This window comes from Pelobates fuscus, chromosome 3 (genome assembly GCF_036172605.1).
Source record: "Pelobates fuscus isolate aPelFus1 chromosome 3, aPelFus1.pri, whole genome shotgun sequence".
In the NCBI taxonomy this organism is placed as follows: Eukaryota; Metazoa; Chordata; class Amphibia; order Anura; family Pelobatidae; genus Pelobates; species Pelobates fuscus.
In genome coordinates, this window is record NC_086319.1 from 303,641,787 (window position 1) to 303,658,664 (window position 16,878).

General features: G+C 37.2%; 1 protein-coding gene across 1 annotated transcript in view; it reads left to right on the forward strand.

The window, feature by feature from the left end:
• The first annotated feature begins 2,710 nt into the window (after positions 1-2,710).
• IGF1R (insulin like growth factor 1 receptor) overlaps positions 2,711-16,878 on the forward strand; it is a 180,329-nt gene continuing 166,161 nt past the window's right edge. Inside the window, exon 1 of the mRNA XM_063448856.1 lies at positions 2,711-4,063. Coding sequence (XP_063304926.1) covers positions 3,961-4,063 — 103 coding nt within the window. The 5' untranslated portion in view covers positions 2,711-3,960. The remainder of the gene's footprint in view (positions 4,064-16,878) is intronic.

Sequence of the window (16,878 nt, forward strand, 5' to 3'; positions counted from 1 at the left end):
ATTTGTGTAGTGCAAACTGCAGATTTGCTGATATATACATCATTTCTGAGAGTTAAAAGTTTTACATTTGAAACATAATTGGTAATTTTATATAGACAAAAAAATTGCCAATATTTGATACACTCTGAATTTGATAAAATGTGAAATTTCTGAAAAAAAATAAAATATATTTATGTATATATATATATATATACATACACACAAATAGTTTGATGCTTCGTAGCCTAACAGAACTCGTAGTTTTTAGTTGATTAATAAAAAACATGTGGCTTTTTTTTTTCTTTTTTCCAATTTAAATGTGAATGTATTCTTCCCACCCACTTGTACATAACCCTTTGGTTGCCAGAAGCAGTCTGCAATCACCCGGTATTCTATCGAACTTATATGATTTAATGAACAAAAGAACTCTGCCACTCTAGCAGGCAAGCAAGGCTTCTTGTGGAAAATAACATAAATTGTAATAGTTTAATAGGAACTTGTTAAGTTGATCAAACATAAATCACTCAGTGTTCAATGCTCAATAAATATAGTGTGTTGTCACAACAAACAGGCCAGGGTTTTAAAAGTGTCTAACACTTGAACAGTTTATTTACTAACTACAGAGTTTAGACAAAACGGCTAATCTAGAAATAATACACAATTCAAAATTGCAGATTTGGCCATTATGACAAACATTTGGTTTTCACTTCGCCATAACTGACTCTATCTGGTGAATATACAGTGGAAATAATCAAAATCCATAATGGAAAATGTGGGTAAGATTTGGATCTCTTAGTTCCTTCCCTGAAGTCTGGTAGAGGAAGAATTTGTAACAGCTACTTATCATCCAGGGGCACTACTGGGGGACTTGCACACCCACCATGTTTTCCTAGTTCTAGACAATTGGTAGGCAACATTTGGCACTTTAGATGTTGTGGACTTTATCTTCCTTAATGCTGTTACAGTCACCTAGACACATATTATGTTTCCATTCTGATGGGCAGTACATATAAAAAATGATCATACAATTTATGGAAGAAATCAAATATTTAATCAAGTAGGGATCCCAAAGGCACAGTTAATTAATTGATCTCCTGTAGCATATGAATACTGCATACACACACATAAAGAAAGGATCTGTGCCCAGGAAAACATGGTGGATCAGACCACATTACCATGAACACATTACTGTTTTACTCATGGACATTGAAGGGAACAAAAAGTGTACTTCGGAGCAGCAATATGTAAAACCAAGAGAGCACTCAAAAACATCAGTTTTATTATTATTATTGCCATTTATGTAGCGCCAACAGATCCCGTAGCGCTTTACAATATTAGAAGAGGGGGGGGGGCGATTTAACTATGAATAGGACAATTACAAGAAAACGCACAGGAACGATAGGTTGAAGACGACCCTGCTCGAAGGAGCTTACAGTCTATAGATCACTAAATGCTGCTCCATATTACACATTTTTATCCGAAAATCCTTATTTAAAATGGTGTTGTGGTGCATCTTCATAGTGGCCCGAAGCCTGCTTCAGAATTTACCACTTGGTTTATTTCAGTATTGTGAAAACTGTTGAAGATATGCTTTTAATGACAGATAAGTAGAAGATAGGCTATAATCAACTTCTTATTGACAATATTTAACAAGCAATGTGGCTACTACCAGTAATTGCTCAATTAAAACTTTGAAATTGGGTTAGTATGCAAATCTATTACTAGTGGTGCTTGGTAGAAAAAGGTTGAGAAACAATACTTTGTACACGTATACCATTACAATCACCTTTATAAAGGTGGCATGTACTAATGAGAATAAAACAAACAAACAAAAAAAAAAAATGTCAGAGTTATTAACTTAAGTGAGAATTGTCAGGAATTCATAGTGAACTCTTACTGAATTTCAAATTTAAGGTCAAGATAGTTGAATTGGAAAAATTATCCAAGTCTGTTGGTGTTTCCAGTTCGCCTATTTTATAATTTGGAATTGACTTTGAATTCACACTAACTTTTTGTAAAAAAAAAAAAAACAACAAAAAAAACCCTGTAAAAGTGTCAAATAATTAATACATTTTTTTATTTAGCACAGGTGATGATTTACTATATAGAAAGTCATAAATGTATAGATATAAGTGCAAAACTATTCTATTTTAGTGTGCTGGTCGATCTCACATTAAATATAATTTTTAAGCCAGTCTTCTCTAATGTCTCACGACAGCATAATAATATTCACAAAAATATATTTGCCAGATAAAAAGAACAAATAAAAGATTTGACGAAACCTTTAATAATTTAGATTATTTTTTTCTGCCACACATAGTTGGTTTTACAATTTTTCCATTGTGGCGGTTAGTACATTTACCCTAGTATCCCCACATTACAACCATCAGACATGGCACTGGTTATGCGCTAGTTTTTCCTTAGGGTATTGGTTCTTAACCCCTGGGTCTGTAGCCCAAATTGTGTACCCATGCAATTTCAGTGGGTCCCAAATAGCTGGAATAGACACTTCATATTCTTCTGGCCTAGGACTCTGAACAATCATTAGCCTGAGCTGGTTTTACAATGGGAGAATAGCCCCCCAGTGTCAGGCTCAGTCCAGGATGTGGCCCCTGGCAGCCAGCTCTGACAAGCAGTGTGTGTAATCCAGTCCTGGCTTTGCAGGCAGCCCTGGCTCAGTGTGTGAGTGTGTGAGGAGCTGGGCTCTTGTTTACAGCATTAACGTCACACAGTGAGAGAGAGAGAGAGCGAGCGAGCGCTGCCTCTCGAGCTCCCCGCCACCAGCAGCACGCCGATACCCGGGTCACCGCCAGCCCTCCCTCCGCCAAGGCCACCGCCGGAGCCCGGACAGAGCCTCTGCCAGCCACAGCCAGACCCGCACCCTCCGCGGCCGCCCGGTACAGCCCGAACCCAGGCCGCTTCATTCATTGGTCCGGCAGCGGCGGCCTCGGGCTGGCAAGGAAGGAGCATTGGGGCTGAGGCCGGCCGATATGGAGGCTGAGGACACCGAGCGGCGGCTCCCGGCCATCTCCTGCCTGAGACCAGTCTGCCTGGTGTATACGGTCCAGCGGCGGGGCTGACACCCTGCATCCCCAAACACAGTGCCCACTGGACAGATACCGTGCGCTCAGCCAGTAACTGGACAGCTGATCCGAGGAGCTGACACTCTAATACTGCGCCCGGCCTGGATACCTGGACCTGACTCCCTGGTACACCCCCCCAGTGAGCGGGGCAGATACTGAGCTGGATATCCAGACTGAGGGATTTACTATCAAATCTGCAGGGCAATCCATATTTTAACCCCCTGAGTTCTGGATACAGTGCGCCATCTCTTGGACTGGGGCAGCTCCCACATAGAAACCTGGCAAAGGGAGGCAATTAGCAGCTTGTACAGGGGCACATCGTGTCCAGCCACTGCACGTGAAAGGAGGCAAGGGTTTTTATTATTTGGGGGTGGGGGGGAGGTACCAGAAGGGGGTATCCTGCGAGATAAGCGGCCCATGTGACACCCACCACCTCCCCCTGTCACATTACATTGTGTCAGTCTGGGTAAGACTGAACCAAAGAGCAAATCCCAAATAATTCTCCTCCTCCCTGTGATCCCAGCCAGCAGACAGGGAGGATCTCACTCACAGTCCCTGCACCCACCGACCTGGTAGTGGCATTACACCGGGGGGTGTGAGGGGAGGGGGGTCCTTCATCCTCATCATAACCCCCATACATACAGGTGCTAATTACTGGCAGAATCTTGATGAACCAACACTTTGTCCCGGGATTCTAGAAGCAAGGTCACAGAGGAGTTGTACAGTGTTCTAATTTTTTTGAATTTTTTTTTTGGTCCATACATTTTGGGATTTAGAGTGGAAACCAGCCGCCATCTTTACTTGGGGGTGTAGGAATTTGCCCATACTGTGGAGGTGTGGATTTAAATACCCTGGGATAGCTGGAAACACGCCTGATTGCCTCCCTGGAGCTGTGGAGATGAAGCTCGGTTCGGGCTGGGGGTCTTCTCCGACCTGGCTGTCGGGAGCACTCCTGGTACTGCTGTGTCCCTGTCTTTGCCAGGATTTACAAGGTGGCAAAGGTGAGTGTTTTTGTTTTTCTATTTGGGTGGCTGACACCTCTTCACCCCTTCCTCCATTGAGTGATGTCTTCACCTAGCTAGACCCACATGTTTGATCCCTGCTGGGAAATACTACAGATACACACTAGACAGGGACTTCTGCTGCAGACACTGTTTTAAGGTCTGTCTCGTTTTGTGTTGTTGTGTGTTTTTTTTTTTTTTTTTAAACTCCAAAAATCATACTGACCGTGTTGTTTTAATCCCCATTTTGCAGGTTTTGGTTATGGGAATGAGACCAGGTGTGATCCCAAAACACTGTTTTGGTAATGAATTAATTTTGCCCACGTGTAGACTTATTGCACATGTTTGAGGAAGGCTCGAGTGCTAGGATGTCTTGGTGTGATCACCTTTCAGTTTTTTGTTCTAGTTTTCTAGCATTAATGATGCACCTGCTTACCTGTTAGGAAGAAGGGATCATTCACTGCAGGATCTGCTGCAATTTGGAAGCATAATGCATCTTTCAGCGTATACCACATGTTTATAGTGCACACTGACTGTCACTAGATCAGATCACCAGTGTCATGAATCACAAACTCATCCTTTGTATAAATGCCAGACACCCTTGTTTACAGAGTGCATCACCCAGTCTAGTCCACAAAACCAGCCTACAGATTTTTGCCCCCCTCCCCTTCTTCATCTCGCCATTTATTTTCCCTTTCATTCTTATCCACATTGTTACTAGGCTTCATTTATGATCTGACTTGTCATTTGGGTATGTTCTCCCTGAATGTTTGCCATTTGTAGCATCACATGCTTCTGCAGACAGAGTGCATTTTGCAACTATAAGGAATGATGGCAAACACACTTGAATTGTTTGGGCTTATATTTTGTATAAGTGTGTTTAGACTTTTTTTTATCTTGTTGATGCTGTTTGTTTAGCACAGTTGGCGGCTGGCCTATCTGTGAGTTTGGAAGGTAAACAGCAGCTTGCATAGATGTGCTGCGTTACTCTGTTTGATAGGCAACCTTTTTTGCACCCAGCACCTCTGTTTCCAATGCAGGGAAATACTCCTTTGAATTTAAATCCAATTTCAAGGATACTGGTCTCACTGAATGGCAGAATCACCCGAGTTAACCTGAGCGCGTAGTCAAAATATGTATTGTTATTCGCTCATTCTCTGTGCTATGTAGTGGGATGATATACAATAAAAAGATAATTGTGCCAAGGTTTGGGTGGGATTGCAATCGAAGAAGGCGGTCACTTTCTCCCCATGTGTGTCTAGAGGGTAGTATGGAATTCTGTACATATTGTGTAACAAGACATTGCATAAAGTGTAATCTTGTTATACAAGCAAATTCAGCCGAATTCAAGGTCTGGGATAAATATGTGCGCACACTACATCTTGCCATGTGAAACCGGTTTGTCTGATGCCAGTCATGGGTAGACAGTAACAGTGATCCAGCAATAGCTTTAAAAATAATCCTCCTGTCTCAAGCACTGTCATTTTGACATACCCAGAACATTAAATTGTAAGCCTCTAGGACAAGAAGTTTGGCTGCATGCTTCTATTCATAATTTTGGTTTTAAGAAACCAACCACAAGCATTAGTGCTAAATGTAGACATACTTAATGTCTGTATCACTAGTTCTACGTGTGTGTGTGTGTATATATATATATATATATATATATATATATATATATATATATATATATATATAATATATATTATTACATTTTAATATACTGTACTGCACTTTAAGGTTCTCTTCAGAACTATCCTTGGTTACTATTACTGCACTCTTCAAGTGAGCTTGTCAACAAGGTCCATAAATCCTCTCTGTATACAATAGATGCAGCTTTATACGTGAAGGATACTGGGAGACAGCCTGGTACTATATACTGTCATGAATCAACGGCAAACCTGTGCTAGGATTCTGTTTTCACGTTTGTGTCTGGAGAGCGTATTGACGTATTTTTCTTTTTCTTGTGTATCATATGTGGGCTCTTATTATAAATACATCCATTTTTAGTGGTCTGTTTTTCCTCTTCAACATCTTCACTGGGGCCCCATAATCCTGGTGGGTGTTATTTTTAGTACAGTAGTAGGAAACCCAACATCTCTGCTTCTGTATGACACAGACTGTGCTTTGTGCATATACTCACTTAGCAGTGCCTAAGTGGTTTAAAAACAGCACAGGATTTTGTTGACGAGGCTAGAAAAGGGGGGAAAATACCCTTCTTGAAGCCCTGGGACCATTTTTCACTTTGATACCATATTAGTGTGTAATAATATTCCATCTATTTAGGCAGAGATTGTATAGTTTGTGCTTCCAAGGTTTTAATGAGATCCTTTGTATTCTTTATCCATTGCCGATGCATCCATCATAGGGGAGTGTCATTTAGTCGGTGGTCCTGGCTTAGCTATTTGGAACTGTCTACCTCCCCTTTGCTAATTTGTTTACTAGACCTAACCAGGCCCTCAAGGTTTACTTCTGGGAAGGTTTAATCCTGTCATGCAATAATTACCAAATTACCTTATTTTGTGCATTAGTTATATTGCATATATATTACATTTACCATTTACTCCAGGATGTTTTATGGTGTTTTCTATGTTTAGTTACATCTGTTTTTCAAGTCTTCATGGTTATTCTTCTTTTTTTTTCTTTTTTCTTGAATTGGCTTTTTAAAACTAATCATGCATTCCTGACGTAACGTTTTTTTTTTTAAAACGAAGAACCTCTAATCACTAATCAATTCCTCCTTAATCACACTAGTATCTAAAATATAAAGTTTTAAAAATTATTTCTCCTTTATCCAGCCTTTAGGCTAGGTGTACCACTGGTTGAGATAGGTACCAGAGTTATTATGATTCTCGTCTACTGGTCATTTTTTTTGCAACACAGTTGTAAACACAGTTAATTTTCAGAAAATATAGGCTATTTAAGTTAAGATGACCAGAAATAATTGACAATAGAGCCAAGAACAGGATTCTTGCGAGAACTCATATAGTCCACATTAGGTATCTCTAATCATTTACTAGTTGACAAAAGCCTTGCAAGTGCTGGCCCACTGAATGCATTTCAAAGAGAGATGCATTCTAGTAGAGACGACAAAGAAAACTTTAATGGACAGACATTTTAGTCCATTAATGTAAATAACAATTTTTTTGGCCCTGATATTGTGATGTGTATAGAACATGTATAATTGTTGGCTAAACTTACAGTTTCCGCCAATTGTGCTTTTGAAATAACGTGTTAATTTGCTACAAAATGAACATTGTGTGTTCTTAAGTCGCCTCTATTGTGTGATCTTTGTTTCCTTCCTAATTCTTTTGAGAAATGCTGTGTGGAGTTGTCCTTAAATTTGATGTGAATTACAGAAGACTTTATTTAAAAAAAACAAAACAAAATTGGGTTGCCTCAAATCAGAGCCACATTTCTGTCTTCTTAAAGGAAATGTTTTAAAAAAACAAAACAACCCAATACTTTTTAAAATCCTGGCATACATACACTGTGTGCAGCAATTATTTCCTTACATTTGTGGCTGACTGTTATTGCGTGTATTGGCTTGTAAACATTTTTTGAATAGTTGTCCGCTCCTCTCCCAAGATTATGAATTGACCCTTTTCTACTAACCAGATTTATGTGATTTTTTTTTTCTTGTGGCTGTTTTTATTCCATTTTATTTTATTTTTTTTATTGCAAGATGACCTGCCTTCTTGTACTCTCTGCTTTATTTTTATTTTGTGTGTGTGTGTGTGAAGTGATTCTTCAGATGTCTTATTGTTTTTGTCTCTATGAAAACATTGTGTATCTTTAAAGTGAATTATCTGCTAGTTTGTTAAACATTAGAATGGGTGAGAATTAAGGGAAGTTCTTTGCTTTGTTCAGAAACCCAACTAGTCCCGCTTGTCTCAGGGGGAAAATTGCTTTAATTGCATTTTGCTTTCAAAGGGTTAACGTGTAAATGCAATTGATTAGCCCCAAGTCTGATATGTGCTAGTATTTCCTTAACTAGTTAGACCTTCAGAACCAATGTGATATTTTTGTTTCTATAGCTTTAATTTCTTTGAAACATATTCCACAATGATGTTCAAGTATCATGACATGGATGTAGCATTCATTTAGAAAAATTATCTTGCTTTAATTAGCTATTTTCTTCTTACAATTTGTGTGCTCTTTAATCTGTGCTAGAGATTCAGCTAACTGTAATTTTCACACTGAAAATATACTGAACATGCTATTGTTTTTTTTTTTTTAATATTAGATTATATATGTAAATACAGGTCCCAGGTCTTTAATTTTTTTATTTTTTCTAATAGAGCCTGTTTATATCCCAAAATGTTAGATACTTCACATCCATAAACCAAGCATTCTATTTTTGTGTTTTTTTGTAGGGAGACTTTGGGGAGTGTTTTGTGTAATTTAGATATTCTACAGAATAATTTATTGATGCAGTCTACATGTCAGCTGCTTTGCACGTTCAGCCCAACAAAGAACCTTGTTAAAAGGGATGAAACAAGAATCAACACCTAAAATGATAGTATTTTGAATGCTTACTAATAAAGTAGTTCTTGGTGAATAAGGATAGTATTATAAGTGTAAAGGTGTTCTTTCTTTTCTTTTATAGATGAATGATTAGTAAAGGGCAAGGGGTAATTCTCAACCCTCCTAAAACGGGTTTAAATCTGTGCTTTTCCAAATATTATTCAGGAAATAAAATAAAAACAATCTTAATTATCCTCGTTAGGCTGGAAATGGTGCAAACAATCCAAGTTGTATTGCTTAACAATTACCTCATTTTACCCATTGTGCTGTGGGGAATTTTTGTGATTCCTTGTCTGCAATGAAGCGTTTCGTTACTAGTTATTAGAAAGGAAGACCTAATGACAAATTTGGGATTCACTGTTTGTTTAGTGTATTATTGGTCAGGTAAATGTATGCATTGCATCTTGCTATCATCAATCAAATCCACTGCTGTATATGTGCTATTTTTGGTTTTTCCTGGTTCTTGAAGCAGAGAATTGATTTAGGCAGAAGGATTTGGGGGATCGTTGATTCTTGGAATGCCTTAAAATAATACTCCGTCTGAAATGTAGACCAGTGACAAATTGTGTTTTTTACTTCCACAATTGCGTTTGGTCTGCAGGCATCAGTTTCAAAGTTCCTAGCAAATTCTGAATGTTCATTTAGGAATCCAAAGTTGCAGGTGTAACTGTAAACAAGCATAGGTAATATTGACATTTTTGTATAATCCAAACAATACATTTCTCGATTTCCCCCCCACCCCCCACAATGCATCAAAACTTTCTAGATTTACTTACTAGTTTTTAAAGATCAACTATAGATACCTATCAACAATTGTGATTTATCTCTGATTTGGTATATCCTTTACTTTGTTGTATGTTAAAAAAAAATAATAAAAAAAAAAAAAATATATATAATAATGGGATTTATTTTTAACATACAATAAAGTATTGCTAGCATTTTACATTAAATATTTAAATAAACTGAGAATATCTGTGTCAGTATTGCAAATCTAAATAAACAAAACACACACCCTTACTGTTCTGCCTGACTGGTTTGTTTCAGAGAAAGAGAATATCTAGAGAAAAATTGAATAGTTTAAGAAAACAAAAAAACACAGTTTGATGCAGATACAGAACAATAAAGTGAGAATGTATTTTTTTTTTTTATTATTAAGAGGAAAGTTTAGATAGCACAATCTTTCCATGCGCCAGATAAAAGGTACCCATTGTTTTGTCCAGCCTAATGCTACGGCGTTCTCTGATATGGCTAAATATCCATCATATCATTTAGCTCAAGTGATGTGTAACCGTTACAGGAAATAAAGGACCTGTTGTTTAATGCATTTTGGAGAAGCAAAGCAATGTAAACCTGTTTGTTGCTTGTGCATGCAGTTTAGTTAAGATAATTTTGTGATTACTCTAACAGTTCTTTTGAATCGGTTATTTAATCTGACAATCCACCTAGGTTTATGTCTTCACTATCAACATATGATTTTGTTTGTTATATGTTTGAGTAAAGTGAATATGCGTTTATTGTGGCCGGTTACAGCCCGTTTTATGTAACTTACTAAAATGAATCTTTGTTGGACCTTTAATTTTACATCTAAACTTTACAGGTATATTGAACAGATCCAGTTTTTAACTCATGCTCTTAAATCCTTGTTTTCATTGCTCTGAGATGTACTATGCTACGGTTAAATACAAAGGTTCTATAGAGGAACCTATTATTTACCAACACAGTTTGCACTAATATATTGTGGATGTTCATTAAAAATAGTAAAATATGCATTTATGAAATCTAGTAAAGTAAGGTGTTATCAAAGTCTAGCACAATGGAACCTCTGCATGCATGGTGCTGCGCATGGCTTAAAGGAAAAGGATAGCATCCCTGATTTTGAGATGTCTTGCAGACATGTAAATTCACAATTGTCTACAAGCAAACTGATAGTTTAACCAATTTGCACACAGAACAATAATGGCATTTTCTTCTTTATCCTAGGTTGATTTTAAAATTGTGATTTTAATGAAAAAAAATTCTGCTCTGTTATACACAATTGGACTGTGTATAGTAATTCTGGGACAGTTCTAAAAGGTGGATATATCAACCTTGAAGAGGTGTGTTCCCATATATTGCTCTTGTCTAGAATTTTACTCCAAACTTGCTCTTAATCCACAATAATCCACCACCACCACCACCAAATTTCTCATTTTAAATAAAAAGTGTGTTATTTTGATGAAGGAAATCCAAGTGATGGTGATGTTAAGCATATAGCAAATAGACCACTAGAATTCCAATTCACTATCGTTTTTTTTTTTTTTTGTCTGTTGGCTGTTTACATGTTTGTCTTTGCCTTTTATCCCTTACTCTTATCAACCCGTTCTCTGTATGCCTCACTATGAATTCTCCATTTATTTCTTCTAAAGGAAAAGGAGAGAGACAACTTGAACATAGATGTTTGCATTTGTGTGACAATTTCAGCTGAGCGTTTTCTCACATTTGAGAATATATGTTGTGAGGTTGTTTTTCCCTAAATCCAGAACGCTTTTCATATGATCCACAAGAGCATTATATCTGTGTGTCTATGCAGTCTTCCAAGACTTATTTGCCAGTAATAACATAGTGATTTGGCTCCTGGAGTTCTCAAAGCATCCTTTAAGGGGTTCTAGTCAATAAGGTATATCGTTTAACAAGGCACAAAGTTGATATGCACACCCACAATTACCACTTGCAGTTTGGTACTAACAAGGCTGAAGATTAATAATAGTGTTCGTTTTTGTTCCACCCTGTAAAACATATAACCTAATAAAACTATCTTTATGCCGTTTGAGATTCTTATAAAATAACCATCCACTTGCAAATAGAGCGCCTATGTAACCTCTTGCAGAATGTTAATTTCTAAAATATGAACTTATTGTGCCTTTAGAAAAGGTACCACAACATCCCTTTAAAAACTCTAGCAAATTACCGCTGTTTGTCTTGTTGTGCTCTATTATAACTACTGGACTTTGTCATCCTTACTTTCTTTTTTTTTTAAATTCTTTATTTGTAGAATTTTTAAACATTCGGGGGGGGGGGGATACAGAATGAGAGGGAAAAAAAGGGTGTTAGAGGATCCATACAGTACGGTGTTTTATACTGGAATAACAGATATGTTTAGTTTCAACGCTGGCTTAGTGCTATTCCGTGTTGTTGTGGCCATGTTTGGCCCCCTGTGTCACCGTGTCAGTTGGGTCCTCGGGGGTGGGTGGTGGTTGTCTTAGGGGGAGAGTCTCTCGTCAGTGTTGGTGTGTTGCGTCACGTCGCGGTTTCCTTATGTAGTTGCAGGTTTGATTTGTATGGTTATCGGTTGGTGAGTGGTGGTCGTGTCTGGGGGTAGGTCCGTCTGGTCAGAATAGGCGGATGAGGGTACGGGTTATCTTGTGAGTCTTGGTGGGTTGCTTGTGTCTTCCCTTGCTATGCAGTGCAGGGATTTTGTCGTCCGTGACTTGTGTGGTAGAGGACTTGTCATCTTTACTTTCTTAACACCACTAAGGATGAAATTCTCTCCATATAAGCAGGGTTAGAACAATGCAGGTTAGAACAATGCACGGGATTCAAGATTATTGTGATAAAATAAGCACCTTGTTCAGCATTGTACAATAAAGCAGTATATATTTTAAAACTGCTTAGCAAAATCTCCAAGAGATGACCTTGCATATATGTTACTTTTATTATTTTCAAGTGGTTAATTTCTCTTTTTAAGAAAAAAAACCTTATACCTTTGTCTGATTGAAAATGCTATGTTCTTCAAGATTGTTCATTTCTATACATTGTTTTAGATTAACCTCTACAGCTATCCATTTTTTTAACCCTCGTGAACAAGTCCCAATTCAATTGCTCAACTCCTCTGATATGAAAAATGTTAATTGTTTCTTTGAATTTGCTGTTAGGGGAAATATGTCTGTCAGCAGCCTTTAATCTGTCAGGCTAAGCGGAATAAATGCGTTTCGGAGAGTGTTTGTTGTTTTTTCTTGCTTTTCTCAAATGTACTTTGAGAAATTCTTTCCCATTTAGCATTCTGGCTGTTCGATTTAGATAATAGAGGTTTTCTCTGTTGGCAAATGATGCTGATTAGATATGATTTGTCTTTTTTTTTTTTTCTGGTGCTCCAGATAAGTAGTTCTACAAGGGTTAATGATTTTAAGTGTTTATGCAGGGTAAATACATCAGCATTTTCAAAGTTAATAATAATAGTTCTGTTGTACCTCCGATATCTGAATCTTGAACACAGGATAAAATACATACTCCCATTTAAAAAAAAAAAAAAAAAAATTCTTCCCATTCTCAGTATGCTTCATTTTAAATGCTTCTCGTGTACTTGTCAGGAAACGGGTTACCAATGTTCTCATCGATCAGGGAGGGGGATTTTTCCAAACTGAAAATTTATTTGAAAACGGTTTTGAGCACGTAACTAAATATGCATGTTATAAAGTGCTTGTTACATAGACCACTTTTCATGTTATCTCTGTTAAGTGCTAGAACGCTGCTTTTTATATATTTTTTTTTTTTGTTTATGTCTGTGTCAGATTTTTGAAGCTATTTCTCAGTAAAATATCTTATGTAATTTGGGGGTGGGGGGAAGTGTTTTTTTTTTTTTCTTTCCTTGTAGATATATATATGTTTAGTGGGGTTTCCTTGGAAGCGGAATGACTGGTTATGTGTATAGAATCAGGGCTTGTTCTGTTTGTGCTATTTCAAACCATGAAAATTTTAAGAAAAAATGTTTTTATTTAAAAGGGAAAAAAAACAATCCCGTTTAATTTGATAAAATGTCATTCTGAAAGTACAGAAGGGTTTTTATTGTTGGATGCCACTGATCTTTAACAACCATGATTTTTGGTATAGACTCTCTTCTGCAGTTTTCAGACCGTTCACTTAATTATCCTCCAGTCTGTGTGTGCAATGTAGGTAGAATCTCTCCGGGTCAGTGAAGTGTAGTAGATACCCTTCTAGTCACATTAATTGAGTTAATGTATATCTTGGGAAGATAACACCTCCTGGGCATTTTGATTGCAACCTACCTCTGTGTGTGGGACCAGCCTGAAATGCTAATGAGGCATCTTGGACTAACACTTGTTTGAGACCACATAGATGGGAGATGGGTAAGACACACAGAGTATTATAGCCATTATGTAGGGAGGGAGAGTTCCTCCAGGGGAAGAGGATACATTTCCCTTTTCCAATGATTTCCAGGTTTGTCTTTATAATGACAATTGCCACTGCATTCCATGGTGGGTAGAGTTCTTTTATTATGCTATTTTGTTAAGAGAAAGTGCCATGAGATCGGGGGAGGTCCCCTACTTACCCTTGGATTGCAGAAGCAAAGCCTGATCTGTACATGTGGGTTTTTGTTTATTATTTATGGAAACCTTAGGTGTGCAATCTTTACTTTTGGCCATAAGAGAGTTATTAAAAACAGTTAAAAAAAAAAAATAAAAAAAATAAAAGTATTTTATTTAATTACAATAACCTCTCCGCATTGCTTTCTGGGTATTTACTTTTCTAGTTTCCACAAACTCCAAAAATAAGATACATGGCTTACCTGGATAATTGGTATTCATTAAAAAAAATACTGATTTTTTTTTTTTTTTTTTTTTAACACTAGGAGCTCCGTGTGTTTGTGTGTTACTAAATTAAGTTGTTTTTAGCAAAGTTGATCTAAATGATAAAAGTAGAGCCTTAAAGCTCATTATGCTGACATTTACAACACAACAAGCTGTATTTCCATATTTGTTGGCTAGCATCTCTTCATCTGTCATGGAGCAAGATATACGTGGACAAATTGTATCTGCTCAAATGCCACGTTATCTTGAGAAAATACAAGTGTGTGTAGAGTGTCAAAAAAAAATACTAATGATAATACTAATGATAAAAATACTAATACTAATAATAATGCTATGTGGCATTTAACTCCTTCAGGATTAGCCTTAGACCAAGATTGCCTTAAGGCTAACAAAGAATCTGAATTGTTACAGTTTGGCTAGATGTGCCTTTTGTGCAAAAGGACCCCTCATACAGATTGGGTATATGCCCTTGTTAAAGTGACAATCCTGATGTATCATTAAAGCAGGTCTATCCCTATCTTTGTACATTTTGATAAAAAACCTCAAGGTAACATCTCTGGTTTAGTGGCCATTGGCTGCAGTGGAAGGGCCAAGTTTCTGTAGACCTTCATCTGCCAGGAGCCACCCTAGTATTGTATGTACTCTCACGCATGAGGTCTAAAGAGGATCTCGCGAGACTGGCAGAGCTTCCATAGATCGCGTCTCATGGTGAATGAGACGATACCTGGATGCCACAACCATTGCTCGTGCTGGAATTGGACAAATGTTTGCTGTGGATGGCCAACTTATGTCAACCTTAGGCTTGTCCATACGTTAAAGTAGTCCTTTGTCTTTATATTGATTGTATTGAAACTGCAGTCAGTATAAGTATTGATTAAATATTATATATTTATGAAACACTCAGAGGTAACAGTTCTGCGCATTGCAGCCATGTTTATCATTGTTGAAAGAGAAGAGTAGGAAGGGGGAAAAAAATCGAGGTCTGCGCAATTAGTATAGGTGTGTAACACCAAAATTTATTTGAAGGACAATTTACAGCATGAAAACGTTTTGGGCACAAGCCCTGTATCAATGCCCCAAATGTTTGCATTCTGTAAATTTTCATTCAAATAAATTTTGGTAGCAATATAGTTGACTAGTTTTGTTTTTGTTTTGAGAACAATAGGAAGTGTGCATATGTGAAGAAGAATTCCTGTGTATGTGCCATGTCATTTATTTCTACTGCATTTAGAAGAAATCCATCAGAAATGCTTTTTAGGAGGTCTTACCTAGATCATTGATCAACTATTTTACAGCTGTTATTTGCCAATAATTTGCCATGACTTGTAGCCAGCCAAATGGAGAAAATAGCACGTCTTCAGCAGCTGCCAAACATTAGGCAACAATGATCTAGATGGTACTGAACAATGTGTAACCCCCTCCCAGCACTGAGAAAGGTTCTTCTCCCTTCAATAACTGCTTCCCCTCTTGAAAAGTAAAATTGAATTTGTACTTGGGTAAGCAACTACTTAATGTGTGTATATATCCATGCCAAGTGTAGATGCCAGTGATAAAAGTGACTAGCTATCATTAGCATTTTCTATATTTATGATCTGAAGTTGTGTCAATCCTGAATCACAAATACGTTGCATCTTTAATAACATAATACCAATGTCTGAATTGCGTTGTAGATTAATTTTGAAAAATAACTCCCCTCCCCCCATCAAAAAAATTGATAAGAATGCCTTTGCCTGTTTTGATATACTATTTAGAATTTTGTGGATCTGAGCATAGTAATGCCATCCTTTCTTCTCAGTGGTCATGAATTATAATGCAGCACTCTTCCCTAGTGTTGGATGTTGTGACCAGACTGAAAATGGTTTATTCGTTTTCTGATTAGCTTTTAACACAATTCAGATTTAAAAAATAAATAAAAAGATTTTACTTTTTTTTTAAATTTATTTTTTTATTTGTATTACGTAACCATTTAAATGGAACACTGGAACTGGGTAACCAGTACAAAGTAGCAATCCCCAATCAGGCCCGGAGAATGTTAGTTATTTAAAGGGGAAGAGAATTGCAAGCTCCTGAGATCAAGTCGGTTTTGTATTTTATTTTCTTCCGCTGACACTCTGATGACTGTAAACTTCCTGGCAAGGAAACTATGGAAAATATTTCAAGTTATGGAACAAATGTTGTACGTGGCAGGGAAGCTGTTAAACAGCTGAGTTCTTTCATTAGGTTGATGCCTCAAAAGTATGTGTCTATTTTGATGAAGAGTGGGCGGAGGTAGTGAGTACAGATGAGTGAGAGCGTTATTTATTTTTTTCATGTGGTATAATTTTACAGATCCGTGTCCGTTTTCCTCTCAACACCAGAACTGATTGGGGCGATGGGAGAAGGGATATATTTCTGCATTAAAATCAGTGCTTGCAAATGTTAATATTGCTAAAAATGAAATGCACTTCAAATATGCAACCACACAATCTCATATATTCCAGTGTTTGTATCGTTATGGGGCTTAGAATGTTTATTTTATGTGTAAACACTTGCACCATGTAGTAAAAAAAGAGGAAATGTACATTTTTATAAACACAGCATGCCAGAACAAAGAGAGATGGGGGTTCTATACACTTTTCTTTGTCTCGGATAAAATACTCTGGAGGAAAGAGGGAGGTTATCTACCCTTTACTCGTGGGAAGCAGATTTTTGTTATGAACTATT